The following is a 15,569-nucleotide window of genomic DNA, read 5'->3' as shown; positions in this document are numbered from 1 at the left end:
CTAGAGAGAGCTACTTTCTAGGGGAGGGGGGCCAGAAAATAATAGCACAGGGGAGGCTGACGTCAGACCCAGCAGGTCACCTACCGCCAGGCGCTTTGTAAGTTGCTATGGCTCGCGGCAACCATCTCGGGCCTCCAGCTTTCAATGGTGCTTCCAAACCTTGGAAAAAAGGAAAGAGGGCTTGTTCTTAGGGGGAAAATACGTGCCCCAGCTCTTTGGGCTCCCCAGGATTTTAAGGGGGCAAGATTTGGATTACACCGCCAAAATGTTAGGATGCCACTGTCCTGGGCCAGCCACAAGATCTCCTTGCTGGTCATGACACGTCTCAGCACATTCACGGTGGGAGCAGGGCTGTGCCCTCAGTGGAGACACAGCCAGCACCAGTTTGGCCAGACTTCCCTCCTGAAGAAGGGTCACTCCCTTCTCTGTGTGGACTTCCTTACCCCCAGGGAAGGAGTCGTTTCTCCCTTTTTAGCTCTGATTCATCCTCACAACACATTTTTCACTCTCCATCTGCACTATAGCTTTTCTTTTGTATATGTATCAGCTCATTTTCCCTATGAGACAGAACTTAAATCTTTGAGAAGAGGATTTATCCCCTTTATCAAGGAAAAGATGTCCCCTCTCTGGCTCAAGAGCAATTCCTCCACCTGGGCTCTTGACTTCACCACCACCAATCTCTTCTGAGACCTTGCCCACAGTGACCTCTCTCCCACACACATGCCCAGCGTCTACTTCCGTCTTCCCCATCGCCTCTCTTAAATATAACTTCTTCGTCTACCAGCTACTTCTCTCTCTTTCCTCTTCCCCCTCACAGACGTGCTCCCTAGAAAAACGGTGTCACCACCTCCTCCTCATCTTCTACTTCTCAACCCACTGCAGTCAAGCTTCTTCCCCGGTTCTCTGATAAATATTAACAAGGACCTCCTTTCCCCCTCCCATGGAAATATCTCTCTTATAGTTGGATAAAAATTCTAACAGTATACAAAGAGTGAAAATTCCTCCAATTTTATCCCCCCCCCCCAATTTCTGTTAACTCTTTGTTCTATATTCTTTTGGATTAAAAAAAAAAAAAAATGTGTAGGACTTCCCTGGTGGTCCAGCGGTTAAGACTCCATGCTCCCAATGCAGGGGGCCCGGTTTCGATCCCTGGTCAGGGAACTAGATCCTGCGTGCCACAACTAAAAGATCCCACGGGCTGCAACTAAGAGCCAGCGCAGCCAAATAAATAAATACATATATTTTTAAAAATGTGTAGGTAAATATATATTCACAGAAATGGAATTACATAACCTATACTGTTTGTTTCCTTTCATTTGGACTTACTGAGGACTTTTTCTGAATGCGTTCACATAAATCTCCCACATTCTTTTGAATAGTTGCATAGAATATGCATAGTTGCATATTCTATTCTATTCAATAGAATAGAATTCTACTGTCAGGATTATTTTACCAATTTCCTCTTGCTTTTTTCCAGGTTTACCAATCATTAGAACTCTGCACTGAAAGGCTTAATCAAAGGAACAAAGAACATACACTTAAAAGATTTAGTGCTTGCTTCAACAGCACATATACTAAAATTGGAACGATACCAAGAAGATTAGCATGGTCCCTGCACAAGGTTGACACGCAATAAATTAGGAGTTTGAGATTAACAGATACACACTACTATATATAAAATAGATAATCAACAAGGACCTACTGTCTAGCATGGGGAACTATACTCAATATTTTGTAATAACCTATAAGGGAAAAGAATCTGAAAAAAGAATATATATACATATGAAACTGAATCACTTTGCTCTACACCTGGAACTAACACAACATTGTAAATCAACTATACTTGAATAAAGAAATTTAATACAAGGGCTATACCAAATTACACTTCCACCAATACTTTCCAAGAGTGCCCTTTTCACCAAATTATCATCAGCACTGGGTATTATCAATCTTTTAAATACTTGCCAAAATGAATTGCAAAACACATTATATCTCATTGTTTTCCTATCAGGGAGCGCTATTGCCAGATTCAGTGGATTCCTGCATTCTTCCCCTTCCTTTTTTGCTTCTGCAGGCTCTGTTTTTTTTCCCTTGGGAAAGGGTAAACACCTTTCTCTCCTGGTTTTCCTCCTGCCTTTCTGGCTGCTCCTCTCATTTCTTTGGCGGTTCCCTTTCTCTGCCCACACTCCAAATGGCAGTTCTTCCCAAGTTCTGTCCTTGGTTGTCACCTCTCCCCCTTCACATCTCCACAGGTGCAATTCATGCCCTCTCATGTCTTCAACCAAAATGCTGATGGCTCGCAAACCCGTATTTCTTGGCTAGAGCTCCTAACAGGAGAATCCCCAGACTCCTGAGGATCTCAAACTCTATATGTTTACCTTCCAAGCTCTGCTCCACCTGGCACTTCTTCTCCTCACCATTCCCTCATCCCCTACAGCCAAACAGTGACTACATTCTGTAGATTCTAACTCCCCCGCACCCCTCACAGGCCTCGCTGTCTTTCATTCCCACTGCCTTGGCTCAAGCCCCCTCTACCCCTGCAGTGGTCTAACTGGTCTACCCTCCAGTATCGCATCCCTTCAGTCCATCCTTCCTCTTGTAGCTCGAGCGTTTCAAGATTATTACTCTTGCTTAAAATCCTTCAATACCTATACGTCCTATAGTATAAAAACTCCTCTATAAAGCCTCCATCACCTGGTGTTTTATTTTGTTTTTTGCTCATGCCCAGTCTCTCCCTCTCACCCCTTATTCACACGGGACTATTCACACTGACAGCTCCCCAGGGTTCTGTAGTCCGTCACACCTCTGTGCCTCTGCTCGTGCTTCTCGCTGTACCTGGAATGCCCTTTCTCCCCATTTCCCCCATCACTCCCATGTGCTAGGCAAACACGTACTCATTTGTCAAGACTCAGCTAAAGGGTCACTTCCTCTGTGAAGATTTCCTGACCTCACTCTACCCAGATGGAATACACTGACCCTGCCTTTGAGCCCTCACAGTCCCATATCCTGCCTTTTACTTATTTCTTCAGAAAACATTTAATAGCACTTATATTTTGACACGCCTGTCTCCTACTACTAGGCCATAAATTCCTTGAGGATAGGTATTGTGTGTTTTAACTTCTGTATCCCTAATGCCTGGCATAGTGACGGTGCATGGCAGGCTTTCAATAAAAGTTCGTTGAATGAATGAATGGATGGATGAATGAATGAAAATATTGTCCAAAATGCTTCTCTAAGCATTTTTTCTGTAGAATTTATTAGGGAAAGATTAGACTCTGGTACAGTTTAATATATAATATTAACTGCTGACTTATTAGGTTTAGAACACTCCCTATTTCATGTGAAATTGCATAAAAAAATATATATAGGGCTTCCCTGGTGGCGCAGTGGTTAAGAATCTGCCTGCCAATGCAGGGGCACGGGAAGATCCCACATGCCAAGGAGCAACTAAGCCCATGTGCCACAACTACTGAGCCTGCACTCTAGAGCCCGCCAGCCACAACTGCTGAAGCCCACGCACCTAGAGCCCGTGCTCTGCAACAAGAGAAGTCACAACAATGAGAAGCCCTTGCACCGCAACGAAGAGTAGTCCCCGCTCGCCGCAACTAGAGAAAGCCCACACACCACAACTAAAGAAAGCCCACACGCAGCAATGAAGACCCAATGCAGCCAAAAATAAAATAAATTAATTAAAAAAATATATATATAACTATACATATATTTAAATTATATATAATTATAGATTAAAAATATAAGTAACTATGTAGACAGAACTATAACTTAAATATATATAGTATTATATATAGTGATATATAATTTAAATGTATATGTAGTTAAATACTTGTTATATATGGAATATTTACATTTTAAATTTAAGTTTATTTATATTTAAAATTTATATATAAAATATATAATTTAAATATATAGTTATATAGTTTTAATTTATATTATATACACTTATATATAATTTAAATATATAGTTTTATATATAATTAAATCATATAGTTTTATATATAACTGTATAATTTAATTCTATATAGCTATACATAATATACAACATATAACTATATACAAAAATTATATTGATATATCTATGTATAATTAAAATTTATAATTGGAATTCTGAGTGTTTGAAATACTGTGGCTTGCTAGAACTGAGCTAGGAACCAAGCCTGGGGGCCCTTCTTTTTCTCTTTTGTGTTTATCAGCTTGGTAGCCAAATGGGGCAATGGGCTGAGTTACTTTATCCTGGCTGATCAAGCAATGTGTTTTGGGGCCGCTTATCACCTTCGCCCCAGTGGGACTGTCCTGCAACCATTTAATTATTCAATGCCCCAAACAAGATCCTTCAAATCAGATAAACTGACGGCCCTCCTAGGATGCTGGGTGCCCATACATCTGTCGTCCTGCCAGAAGCCTCAGCCCAGCGATGGCATCCGAGTGCACACGCCCTCCCCACCACGGGAAGCGGGAAGCAGGAAGCGGGAGCATACGCGATGATGTTGAAGCAGTCCTTGTTGGACAGCTGCTCCTCCAGCAGAAGTCTCAGGGAGTGCTGGATATGAATAATGTACATGGAATTGGTCACAGAGATATCGAGCAGTATAACCACCCTAAAAAGAAACACAAGCTTTAAGAGGAGAACCAAACCTCTCAGATAATGTTTATTTTGTTCCATTTTACTATTTAACGTTTTTTCCAGGGGAGTTCTGCATGCCAAGTTCATAGCTGGCCAAATCTCCATGGTCTGAAGTCAACACAGGCGAGTTTACAACAGTAGAACCTTCTCTCCAGGAGGGTCTATCATGGTATAAAGCCTCGTGGTGGAGATGGTTTAAGGACAGGGCTGCATATAATGATTTCGTACATTTCCTTGTTTTAAATTACTAGCATTCAATATTATTATAGGTTGGGGTCTATGAAGGGAAAACAGAAACAAGCTAAGCAAGTTAGATGGGGAATTAGGCATAACTGGGGCCTCTGGGGAAATGTATCTTATTATTTTCTCTCTCTGTTTTAAGATCTCTAGTGCTATTCAGCCTTCTCCTTTTATTACTTCAAATCTTATAGCCCCATCTCCTCCCCCCGATTCTCATTTTGAGGCAGCTATGGATAGCAAAAGAAAAGCCACTGGATAGAGAGTCAGAAGGCCTTGGTTCAAGTCCTACTTCCTGTGTGGCCTTAGGCAAGTCACAACACCTCTCTGGTCCTTGGCATATTTAACTATAAACTATTTATAATGAGACTCTTCACAGGGTTGCTTTGAGAATTAAATGATATAATAGATGAATAGTATTACAAAGCATAATACTTGGTAAGTGGTAAGGCATCAAGTAAGGTGTGGAAGTGATAATGATATTTTGGATACCTATTGGTTCTCCCTACTCAGCATCCATTACCTTTTCTCACAGCAGCATCTTGATTTTGGGGGGGCGAGGAGGGGGAATACCTCTGACTCTAACAGTCCATTTGAATTGGGTAGAGCTGACGCCAGCCCAAACTTTAAGAGTGGACATTTGACCCCAGGCAATCAGAACATCAAACCCTCTTGGCCCTAGTGAATAGCTCAAGGATGGACCCTTGCCCCAAGCCCTGGGAGTGCTAAACTGAAGGAAGGAAGTTGGGAGCTTTGGGTGGCTACCTTGCTACCTGGAGGGGCAAGCCAGCCTGAAAACAAAGCGAACAGAGAGGAAAACAGAGCTGAGGGGTGGAGAGAGATTCCTGACAGGCATGAACCTCTGGATCAAGCCATGCCTGAAGACAGCTATCAAATCTAGTCTAGAATTTTCAGTTACCTTAACCAGACTTCCCTAATTTGTTTAAGTCAATTTGCACTTAGTTTCTGTTGCTTTTTAACAGAAAGATTCCTGAGTGACATTGTTGATATTGAGTGATGCTATTGTTGATGTTGGGGATGATGGTGGTGACTTTTCCCTCCAGGGGTTCTGCTGAGTGATTACTGATCCTTAATCTAAATGATGCTACCAACAGGGAATTCATGAGTTGGTTAAGTGCTGTGTCACACATGACACCCACGAAGGACAAGAACACTACTGGGGGAAGGTACCTTTTTTCGCAGACGGTGCCCCAGATTCTTCTGCTGGCCAAGGAGAGCCACTCGATCCGTCTCTCATACATCCGCGTAGCTCTGCTGAGCTGTTTCTGCAAACTCATGCGCCACACACAGTGAGCGACTGTGCAGAGCATGGCCGATTAAGGGGTCTGGGGGAAGGGGGTGTACCCCACTTGGTTTCTGGGAATGCTGTGTCAAGGCCATGGGTATCCAGGCAGTACAAACATTCCGCTAAAGCATGGACGAGTCTGCCACAAGATCAGGAAGGGAAGAGTCAAAGTATTTCATTGCCTCAAATGGGGAGGAGGTAAATATTGACCCAAAGGATCAGAGGCTTTTGATCCAGGTCCCTGCCTGGCATCCAGGTCCCTGCCTGGGGAGGAGGTGGAGAAAGCTCCAGAGGGGCTTGTGGGTGGAGCACAGCCTCTGTTTATAAGAGGGAGTTCAGTCAGCGGCGTGGTGCCTCCACATTCCAGCCATCTCCCTCCCCGCACCCCATATTCTGATTGATGGGACCCACCACTGACCTGGTACTCATACAGGAAGGGCAGGTCCACGTGAATATTCTTCATTGTCCCATCATGCCATTCAAATTGTACCATTGCCTTCTGCACTCAGGTGTGGCCAGGAGGGGAGCAGGTGAACAGAAGCACAGGTGGGGAAGGATTTTAAGTTTAAATGGGCCACTGGGCTCTCCAAGTGAGATGCAAGAGAGGGAAATGGGCTCTTAGCACAACTGGGGTTGGATTATGCCCCTCTTTCCCACACACCAGGTCATTGCCTTGTCTGGAGCTGGCAGCAGAGGGCCTTCAGGATACAGTCCCCTGAATGAACTGTGCCTGACAGCAAGCCAGCTCCCTTCTCAGGAGGCTCTTCTGAACATCAGAGTCTTTACTACAAGATATGGTCGGAGGTTTGGTAATAGCAGAGTTGCAGACCTTAAAACATATTAGCCGTGAGTTCTTAGGTTTGGGAACCCAGATGGGCCTTCATGGACACTTTGAAAATCAAATTTGTTCATTTTGTTCTTTCATCCTCCACCAAGTTGTCATACCTCTAACCATCACTCTTTCCATCTAGTCATCCATCCATGGGCTGCCAGGACTCTACATCCCCACACTCTCTCTTTCCTTTCATTCTTCTGCCTTTCCACTGATCTTTCTTTTCCTTCCTTTTCTTTTTCTTTCTTTTTTTTTTTTTGACTGCACGGTGCGGCATGTGGGATCCTAGTTCTCCAACCAGGGATCGAACCCATGCCCCCTGCAGTGGGAGCGCAGAGTCTCAACCACTGGACCACCAGGGAAGTCCCTCCACTGATCTTTCTATTCACCCATTACCATTATACCGTCCTTCCATTCTTCCATCCTTCCTTTAATCTTTACTTTCATTCTTTCGTCTTTTTTTAAAAATATTTATTTAATTAATTAATATATTTATTTGGCTGTGCCCAGGTCTTAGTTGCAGCACATGGGACCTTCATTTCCACGTGCGGGATCTTGGTTGCGGCATGCGGGATTTAGTTCCCTGACCAGGGATCGAACCTGGGCCCCCTGCATTGGGAGTGCAGAGTCTTAACCACTGGATACCAGGGAAGTCCTCATCCTTTCATCTTTTTTATTTTATCCTGTCATCCATCCTTCCATTTTCCCTCCCATCCTTCCATCTGTTCACTTTTCCATCCATCCATCGATCTAACCATCCATCCATTCTTTTACCTATTCATTCATCATTTCCATCCATCCGCTCATTCATCCTCTTCATTCTTTCCATCCTTCCTTCCACCCACTCAGCCACCATTCACTGAGTGCTTACTTGTACTAGATATCAGGGATAGAGGGTTGGAGAAGAGCTTTTTCTTTTAAAGGGCTCATACTTTGGTGGGGATTAGACATGTAACAAATACACACATTAGCGCATTACAGGAGCGATAGTAGAAGTCTGTACAAGGTACAGCGAGGACACAAAGAGAGTGTGTTCTGAATGGGGAGGAGGAAAACCTCCGTGGAGGAGGCGACCGTGGTGCCCAATATACTCCCTCTTACCCCAGTCTCCCAAGTTTCATTTTCGTATCTTTGTAAAACAGCAGTTAGAGTAGATTTGATGAGAGTTCTAGAGTCCTGGGTGGAACGCCTCCACCCCACTCCAGGCCCTCAGGCCCTTGCTCCTTGGGCTCTGTCTATGACTTCTATTTCCTGAACATTTCAGAAAGGAAATACCATACAGGAGCTCCCCTGCAAAGGACTGGACAGAACTCTGAATCTGAGTTACCTCATAGATAGTTGATGATACTGTCTTCCGGAGAATAGGCACAAATTCCTCCACGGGAGAGAATGCATTGGGTGCCAGAACCTGATAAAGGCTTAGCTTCTTGGCTGTAAAAATAAATGGTGGGGTTTGAGGCACTACTCATGAAGCCCCAAAGGGTTCATTCCTTTCAGTTAGTCACCTGAGTCCTGGGTTCTTCCCTCTTTGGGTATTTACCTTTCAGGCTATTGGTCTTTAGCCATTCTGCAGAAGTCTTGTCCAAGTTTGGGAACTCAATTGTGAGGGGATCCTCATGCTTTGGGGGTTTAGGCAAGAGACTTGTGAGTGGCCTCTTTGCAATCTCTGTGGAAATCTAATTGAAATGAAAAATCATCCTTACATAATCATATTTTACAGCTGGAAAGTCCACAGTCTCCCCCACCCATCCAAGGGAGCATCTTAAAACATTACCTGGTAAACTAAAGGCAGTTCTGCCGCCCCCCCCCCACTATCCCCATCTGCTTCTCAGGAGATTTCTGGAATTTCCAGGAGAAGAGAGAGATGTACCCAGAAACTCACTTCCTCTTTCATTTGTCCGTCCTCCTCACCCCTTCCCACCCTTACCATTAAGATAAGCACCTCGGACTCCAAGATGACAGGTGGCCCTGCCGAGGGCTCAAAACATGAGGCTCTAGGGAACTGAAAAGTAACTCCTGCACCAAATCATTTAGGGAGCCCTGATCTAGCCCAGCCTCCCTCGCCCACATTTACAACCAAAAACCTGAGGTTCTGAGAGGTTAAATCACATAACTCGTGTATGAGGAAAACACAGAACAGCAATTCCCAAACTTCAGACATTCGAGCACCTCCTTCATGAACTTTGCTATGAGTACCACTGTACTGTTATTTACTTAATATCTAAAAAATCAAACATATAACATTAAATCTTTTTAATTATTAATTTTAATAATATTAATTGAAATTAATGTTAATTTCAATTTTAATTTTTGACTTCCTTTTTTGTACTTAAATAATTTTAGAAAGATCTATTTCTGCCATAATGAGCTAGTTTTAAATGCATAACATTGAAAAGAATATTAATCTATGTATCACCTTATAATCATCTTGCAAACTACAAGTAGTACATGTGTTTCATTTTGGGAAACATCTGGCAAGGTTTTGGCATCAAACAGATCTGGGTTCAACTGAGACTAATCAGCTTCCCTCTGTGATCTCAGGCAAATTATTTAAACTCTTAACTTCAGTTTTCTCATCTGTAAAATGGGGGTAATAACATATCTACCGCAGACTGTTGTTGTAAGGATAAAATAAGGCATTTAAAGAATTAAGCATTGTGCCCATCTTATAGTGAGCACTCAGCAAATGAAAACTATTATAATCCTAATAATTATTGTTATTGTTTTAGATAATCAGTAGAAGAGCTGAAACTAAAATTTAAAGTCCCAGTCTAGGTGCTGTGTTTCTTTCACTACATCCAGCCAGGTCAAAACGTCTGGTACCCCAAATCCATACATTCATTCTGTGAAGCTATAAACGCATTCCCAATTCTCTTCGGTACGCAGCTTTAACGGTGATTGTGTCCATAAGCTTTCTGAGTTACTCTGCTGATGTTAAATTAAGCGTCCCCAAGCAGGGCCTTTGCCCTGAGTGAGATACTGGTGGAAAGACCGTCTTCAAGACAGCCTACCCTGTGCGGTTGAGGTTTTCATCGTTCTCCAAACTGGGGGGAAGGGAGGGGTAGTGGTACGGCGAAGGAGTGGCAGGAGCCTGCTGGCCTTTCTCTGAAATAAATCTTTCAGTTAGAAAATCCACCAGGATCCTTCCAGCGGAGGCCTGGGCAGCTCACAGCTGTTGGGACAGCGGGGGGCGGGGCCTCGCTTTGTTCCATTTTCGGGACTTGCGTGACAGGTGAGACAGGAGACCACGGTGAGGCCAGCTGCGCACCTCCGCGGAAGGTCTGAGCTTGGGGCTCTCACCGCCTACCTCGTGCATCAAGCCGGTCGGCTCCTCCCAGGGGGCGCTCTGGTGCAGGGCTTGGACGTGGCCCCGGAGGCTCTGGGCCTTCTGGATTTCTGCCAGGAGCTCATCCACCTCCCGGCTGCTGTAGATCTGGGGGTGGCGAGGGCAATCAGTCAGGCAGAAGTCACCTGGCTACCGGCAGTGGCCAAGGCGGGAAAGGACAGGCAGCCACGTGAATCCCTAAGGCGGAGCGGCAGGCTCTTTAAAGCGGACGTTATAAACCGGGGTCCATGTGCAGGACAGAGCCTGCGAAAGTCAGTGTTCCATTTGTACAGCATTGGCTTGCAGTGTTTTTAAACAATTGAAGGGCTGTCTAGCCTTAAAAATGTGAAGAAACACTTTACACCTTCTAGGAGGACAATAATAATAATAATAATGATGGGGGGAGGGGATCGGGAGGGGGAGCGGGAGAGAGGGGGGAGGGGGAGGAGGAGGAATTGGAACTGTGGGATGAGGGTGGAGTTGTAAAATGGTGCAGCTGCTGTGGAGAACTGTTTGGTGGCTCCTCAAGAAATTAAACAGAATTACTACCTGACCCAGCATTTCTACTCCTAGCTTTATACCTACAGTAATTGAAAACAGGGACTCAGATACTTGTACACCAATAATCATACCAGTTCACAATAGCTCAAATGTCCATTGACTGATGAACAGATAAACAAAGTGTAGTATATCCAGAAAATGGAATATTATTCAACCCAAAAGGAACAAAGTTCTGATACAGGCTACAACATAGATGAACCTTGAAAACATGACGCTCAGTGAAAAGATGGACATGAAAGGTGTATGATTCCATTTATATGAAATATCAACAACAGGTAAATCCCTAGAGACAGAAAGCAGATTGGTGGTTACCTGGGGCTGCAGAGGAGGGGGAACAGGGAGTCACTGCTTTAGTAGGTACAGAGTTTCCTTTTGGGGGGATGGAAATGTTTTGGAGCTAAATAAAGGTGGTGATTGCACAACATTGTGAATGTACTAACTGCCCTTGATTGTTCACTTTATGTTATGAGAATTTCACCGCAATTTTTTAAAAATGTAAAGAAATCACACACATACAAAAATCCAGGTTTCTGGCTCTTGTTGAAAAATCAGAAGACCTGGCAACACTGGTGGTCACACCCCTACAGAACACCCGGCTGGGGCTGTGCGGAGGTGCCTCTTTAGCTGTGGCAAGTGCTGTTTCGTTCACCACACTCCTTACCGCTCACTGTTGTGTCCCCATCAGAATCAGTTGTCATTTTTTGTCACCTTTGCACTGTTGTTTTGCCCATAATAACAAAGGCAATGAAATTTGTTTTAACCATACCTCTACCAAGAGTGGAAAAACAACAGATAAGCCAAGAGGTTCACAGGTTTTAACAGAAAATATTTCTTAAACCAGCCAGTTTCATTCACTCACTGTACTTTCCTAGCCACTGGAGTCTGTGACTCCTCTAGAGTCTGGGCAATGAGGTAACAAGAAGGGGTTCTGCCCAAGGAAAATGTTGCCTGACCTTGGCTCCCTCGTGGGAAATGTCCGACTTTTCGACCCTTGAACGTACTTGTGAGATGCAAATATTCATGTGCTCACGGCGATTAGGTTAGCAGGCAAGGCACAGCCTATTAGCTGAGCAGACGGCTGGATTCTCAATCTGCCAAGTGGATCTACCCACACATTTGTTAACTGTCACCTCCATTGTGGACACGGAGTACGCGATGTTATTATTAACCGGGACAAGGATACTAATGGATGGATTGGTATTGAATTACTTGCTCATTCAAAATTGATTGCTGTGCGTCTCCTGCAGTAGGTGGGGTCCATCTAGGAGAGAGAACTGAAGCAACTGCTTCAGACTCAGAGCGCTGGTGGGAGCAGAGGTGGGCCGGGGCCCATGGTGATGGCAACTGGATAGGGATTCAGGGTTCTACCGGCGTGTAATCAACTCATCATACACACCGACAAAAGGATGTCTTGTGACTTCATGTTGTTTCTGTTCTTCCCACATATTCATTTTAACCTGATTTTACCTCTGTAAACCCACTGAGTTGGGGAGGGGGGAAAGCAAGCACACACACAGCATGGTCTGTCTGGCCCAGATTCCCCAGGCACAACCTTGGAGGCAGGCAGGGATGGGAGGAGGGGGCAGTGTGTTGGCCCAAGGGCTTACCTCTGTCTCTGGGCTGTAGCAGTGGTAGTAGCCCCCAAGAGCTTCTGCAAGGTTCTTCAGAACAGCCTGCAGGGATGGTGACAGGGTGAGCCGTCACTAGGGCCATGCCGGTACCTTAACAAACTTTCTCCTCGTCTGAGCCTCCCAACTGAGCTTACCAACAGGAGAACTAGGTATAAGGAGAGTGGTGTTCTGGTCCGCAGCTTGGGGGCCTCAAAGGCTGGCCCAGCTCTCTATAGCCAATCCAAGGGAAGCCTTGGAGAATCTCGATACTTACAGGGGGCACCTGATCATTGCATTTGTAGGTGACGATGTGGGTGATGAGGTCCCTTCCCATGGTGGACTGTTGGATGTACTCGGACAGGATATCAGAAGGCTGATCTGGGCTGTGGAGAAGACGGAAGAAGAGAAGGGGACACCTCAGCCTGAGGACGTTCCCCAGCAAAATGGTAATTCCCAAGGAACATCTACCAAATCTAATCAACCACCTGTGTCCCGGGTCCCCTGTGTAAGATGCAGGGCTGAGCGGGCCACAGGCCTGGCCACCCTGGCTGCCCTGCCCCAGCATCTGTGGACAAATGGCCTGGAAACACAGTCCTTCTCTCAAGCATACGTGAAGAGTCTTGATGGTCTTTTCTCTAACAGTGGTTGGTTCTCCAACCCCTTCATGTTATCAGCTTAGGAAAGGAGACCTACCAGCTTCCCATTATGGTCACCAGAGAATTCAGCCCCTTCAGAGCGAAGATTTTCTTCAGAGCTTGCAGCAGATTGCTGCCTCTGTCAGGCTGCAGTTTCTTTACCCAGAGCTTGAGTTCCTGGAGGCTGGGGGAGAGGATAACAACCTAATAACTCTTACTAGGGGCCAGGCCCAGGACAGGTACGAGCTGGTATAAATCGAACAATCATTCTTTGAGGTGGATACCTTTATTCCCATTTTATAGATGAGGAAACTGAGTCTCAGAGTTAGGACTTGCCCAAGGTGATACTGTAAGCAGCTGGCAACGCTGAGATTTCAAACCAGGTGTGACTCTAGGGCCTGAGCTTCTAGCGACTCTGCTACATGGGGGTCTGGGGCTAAGCTCCTTTCCCCTCCAACTCTCCTGGGAGGCAGACCTCAGCCTGAAGCACAGAGTTAATCCCTTAACCCTAAGAGGGCTTGAAGAGAAGGCACTGAGGCTGTGTGGCTACATTCCACGTGGGTTGGGATGCACACCACTCGCGACAGGGAAAATGACATAACACAGAGCTTTCTTTTTTTTTTTTTTTTTTTCTCTATTTATTTATTTTGGCTGTGTTGGGTCTTCGTTTCTGTGCGAGGGCTTTCTGTAGTTGTGGCGAGCGGGGACCACTCTTCATCGCGGTGCGCGGGCCTCTCACTATCGCGGCCCCTCCTGTTGTGGAGCACAGGCTCCAGACGCGCAGGCTCAGTAGTTGTGGCTCACGGGCCCAGCCGCCCCGCGGCATGTGGGATCCTCCCAGACCAGGGCTCGAACCCCTGTCCCCCGCATCGGCAGGCGGACTCTCAACCACTGCGCCACCAGGAAAGCCCAACACAGAGCTTTCTTGGTGGCACTAGTGAGACAGCCCTTCTCTTTCCATTTCTCTTTCAGTCTGACCTCCCCCTGCAAAAAAGCCCCCTCAGCTCGTTGCCAGTAAGTCTGTCCTTCATTATGATAACTGTTTGAATCTCCCTTTTAAACAAAGAGAACAAATCCCAGGCCTGGCGCCCTCTCTAGCCAATAGGTTTCAAGCTGGAATTTAATAACATTGTTTTGTCTGCTTTCATTCTATTTATTTTTATAGCGACTTTCTAATTATGGCAAGTGATACGGGCTTCTCAGTTATGGTATTGATAGTTGCCTTCAAAGTAAATATAGCGTTGATATTTTAAAAAATCGATAATAGTACAAGTGGCACAGAGTAAATAATAGTTCAGGTGGCAGGGATATGACAAAAATAAAAAGGGAGGACCAGGAATAATTGCAGTTGGGGAACTCTTGGCTAGATGGTCTCAAGGTGACTTCCAGGTCTGACATTCCAGAGCTCGGGGGTTGAACAAGAGTGGAAATCACAGTAAAAAACACTCTTACCCACGGAGTACCTGCCCCATGCCAAGTACTCATTTTTCACTCATCTTCACAACAACTCTGTGAGAAACAGCTGTCCTTGCCTCATTCTGCTAATAAGGGAGTTAAAGGACCTGTCAAGATCCCCCAGTAACTGTCAGAGCCAGGATTCAAAGCCTGCGCTGCCTGAACCGGCACTTCTCTACCCGGAAGGGCTCCTCTTTACACTAGTGCTGGGCAAGGGGACCTCCGTCCCAGAAACCCAAGCATGTGGTTTTCCCTGGGATCCGCTCTGGGCTTTGGAATCCAATCCTGACTCTGCCATTTTGGAAAAGTTCCCTAACCTGAGTCCCAGTCTCCTCATCTGCAAAACAGGGATAGTAATCCTATCCCATGTGTTGGCTATAAATATTAAGTAAGAGAGTACATGTGAAGTGCCAAGCATGGCACCTAACACATGGTGGATGATCAAGGCTATTCCCTTCATGGAAAAGAGATATCTGTTTACTGGCATAAGTAAGTAGAAATTCTTACCTTCCCCCTCTCCCCACCTGCAAAAAACCCTCCTAACCAGAAACTCCCAAAGGACTAGCTCAATAAATTACAGTGTATCTACACAGGGGAATACTATGCAGCTATTAAAAAGGATGAGGTTGATCTCTGTGTACTGAGAGAAAATGACAGTCAAGATTAGGTGCAAAGCCAAGATGCAAAACAGTGTAATGTGCTCCTGATTATGTTTAAATAAGAGAGGATAAACACACAGATACATGTATGTGCAAAGACTGTGGAAGTTGATAGAAGAAACTGTTATTGGGAGGTGAGGGAGAACTAGGTAAGAGGGAGACTCATCTGCTATTATTTATCCTTTTATTCTGTTCCAATTTTTGAAAATGAGCATGTATTATTTTCATAATAATAAAACTACCTTGCTAGTTTTCTGGGTAAAAACGGTGTCTCATCTTTTCATTTTGTGGTGCTCGTGGGGTGACTTTT

General features: G+C 45.1%; 1 protein-coding gene across 15 annotated transcripts in view; it reads right to left on the bottom strand.

Annotated features, from left to right (window-relative positions):
- VWA3A (von Willebrand factor A domain containing 3A) overlaps nucleotides 1-15,569 on the bottom strand; it is a 53,533-nt gene that overhangs the window by 22,411 nt on the left and 15,553 nt on the right. For 14 of the 15 annotated variants that reach the window (XR_014236087.1, XR_014236088.1, XR_014236089.1 and 11 more), the window contains 10 exons: nucleotides 13,204-13,329; nucleotides 12,785-12,893; nucleotides 12,508-12,573; nucleotides 10,322-10,447; nucleotides 8,555-8,690; nucleotides 8,342-8,445; nucleotides 6,601-6,681; nucleotides 6,068-6,162; nucleotides 4,494-4,613; nucleotides 85-159 (listed from right to left, as the gene is read on the bottom strand). Coding sequence is in view for 12 of the 15 variants with exons in the window: in XM_082362400.1 (XP_082218526.1) it covers nucleotides 85-159; nucleotides 4,494-4,613; nucleotides 6,068-6,162; nucleotides 6,601-6,681; nucleotides 8,342-8,445; nucleotides 8,555-8,690; nucleotides 10,322-10,447; nucleotides 12,508-12,573; nucleotides 12,785-12,893; nucleotides 13,204-13,329 (1,038 nt within the window). In the remaining 3 variants the exon portion in view is untranslated. The remainder of the gene's footprint in view (nucleotides 1-84; nucleotides 160-4,493; nucleotides 4,614-6,067; nucleotides 6,163-6,600; nucleotides 6,682-8,341; nucleotides 8,446-8,554; nucleotides 8,691-10,321; nucleotides 10,448-12,507; nucleotides 12,574-12,784; nucleotides 12,894-13,203; nucleotides 13,330-15,569) is intronic. The other variant, XM_082362403.1, reaches the window with a different exon arrangement.

Source organism: Balaenoptera borealis (assembly GCF_965194805.1).
Source record: "Balaenoptera borealis genome assembly, chromosome: 16".
Taxonomy (NCBI): Eukaryota; Metazoa; Chordata; class Mammalia; order Artiodactyla; family Balaenopteridae; genus Balaenoptera; species Balaenoptera borealis.
Note: the sequence above shows the minus strand (reverse complement) of the source record. Positions and strands in the feature narration are given on the sequence as shown.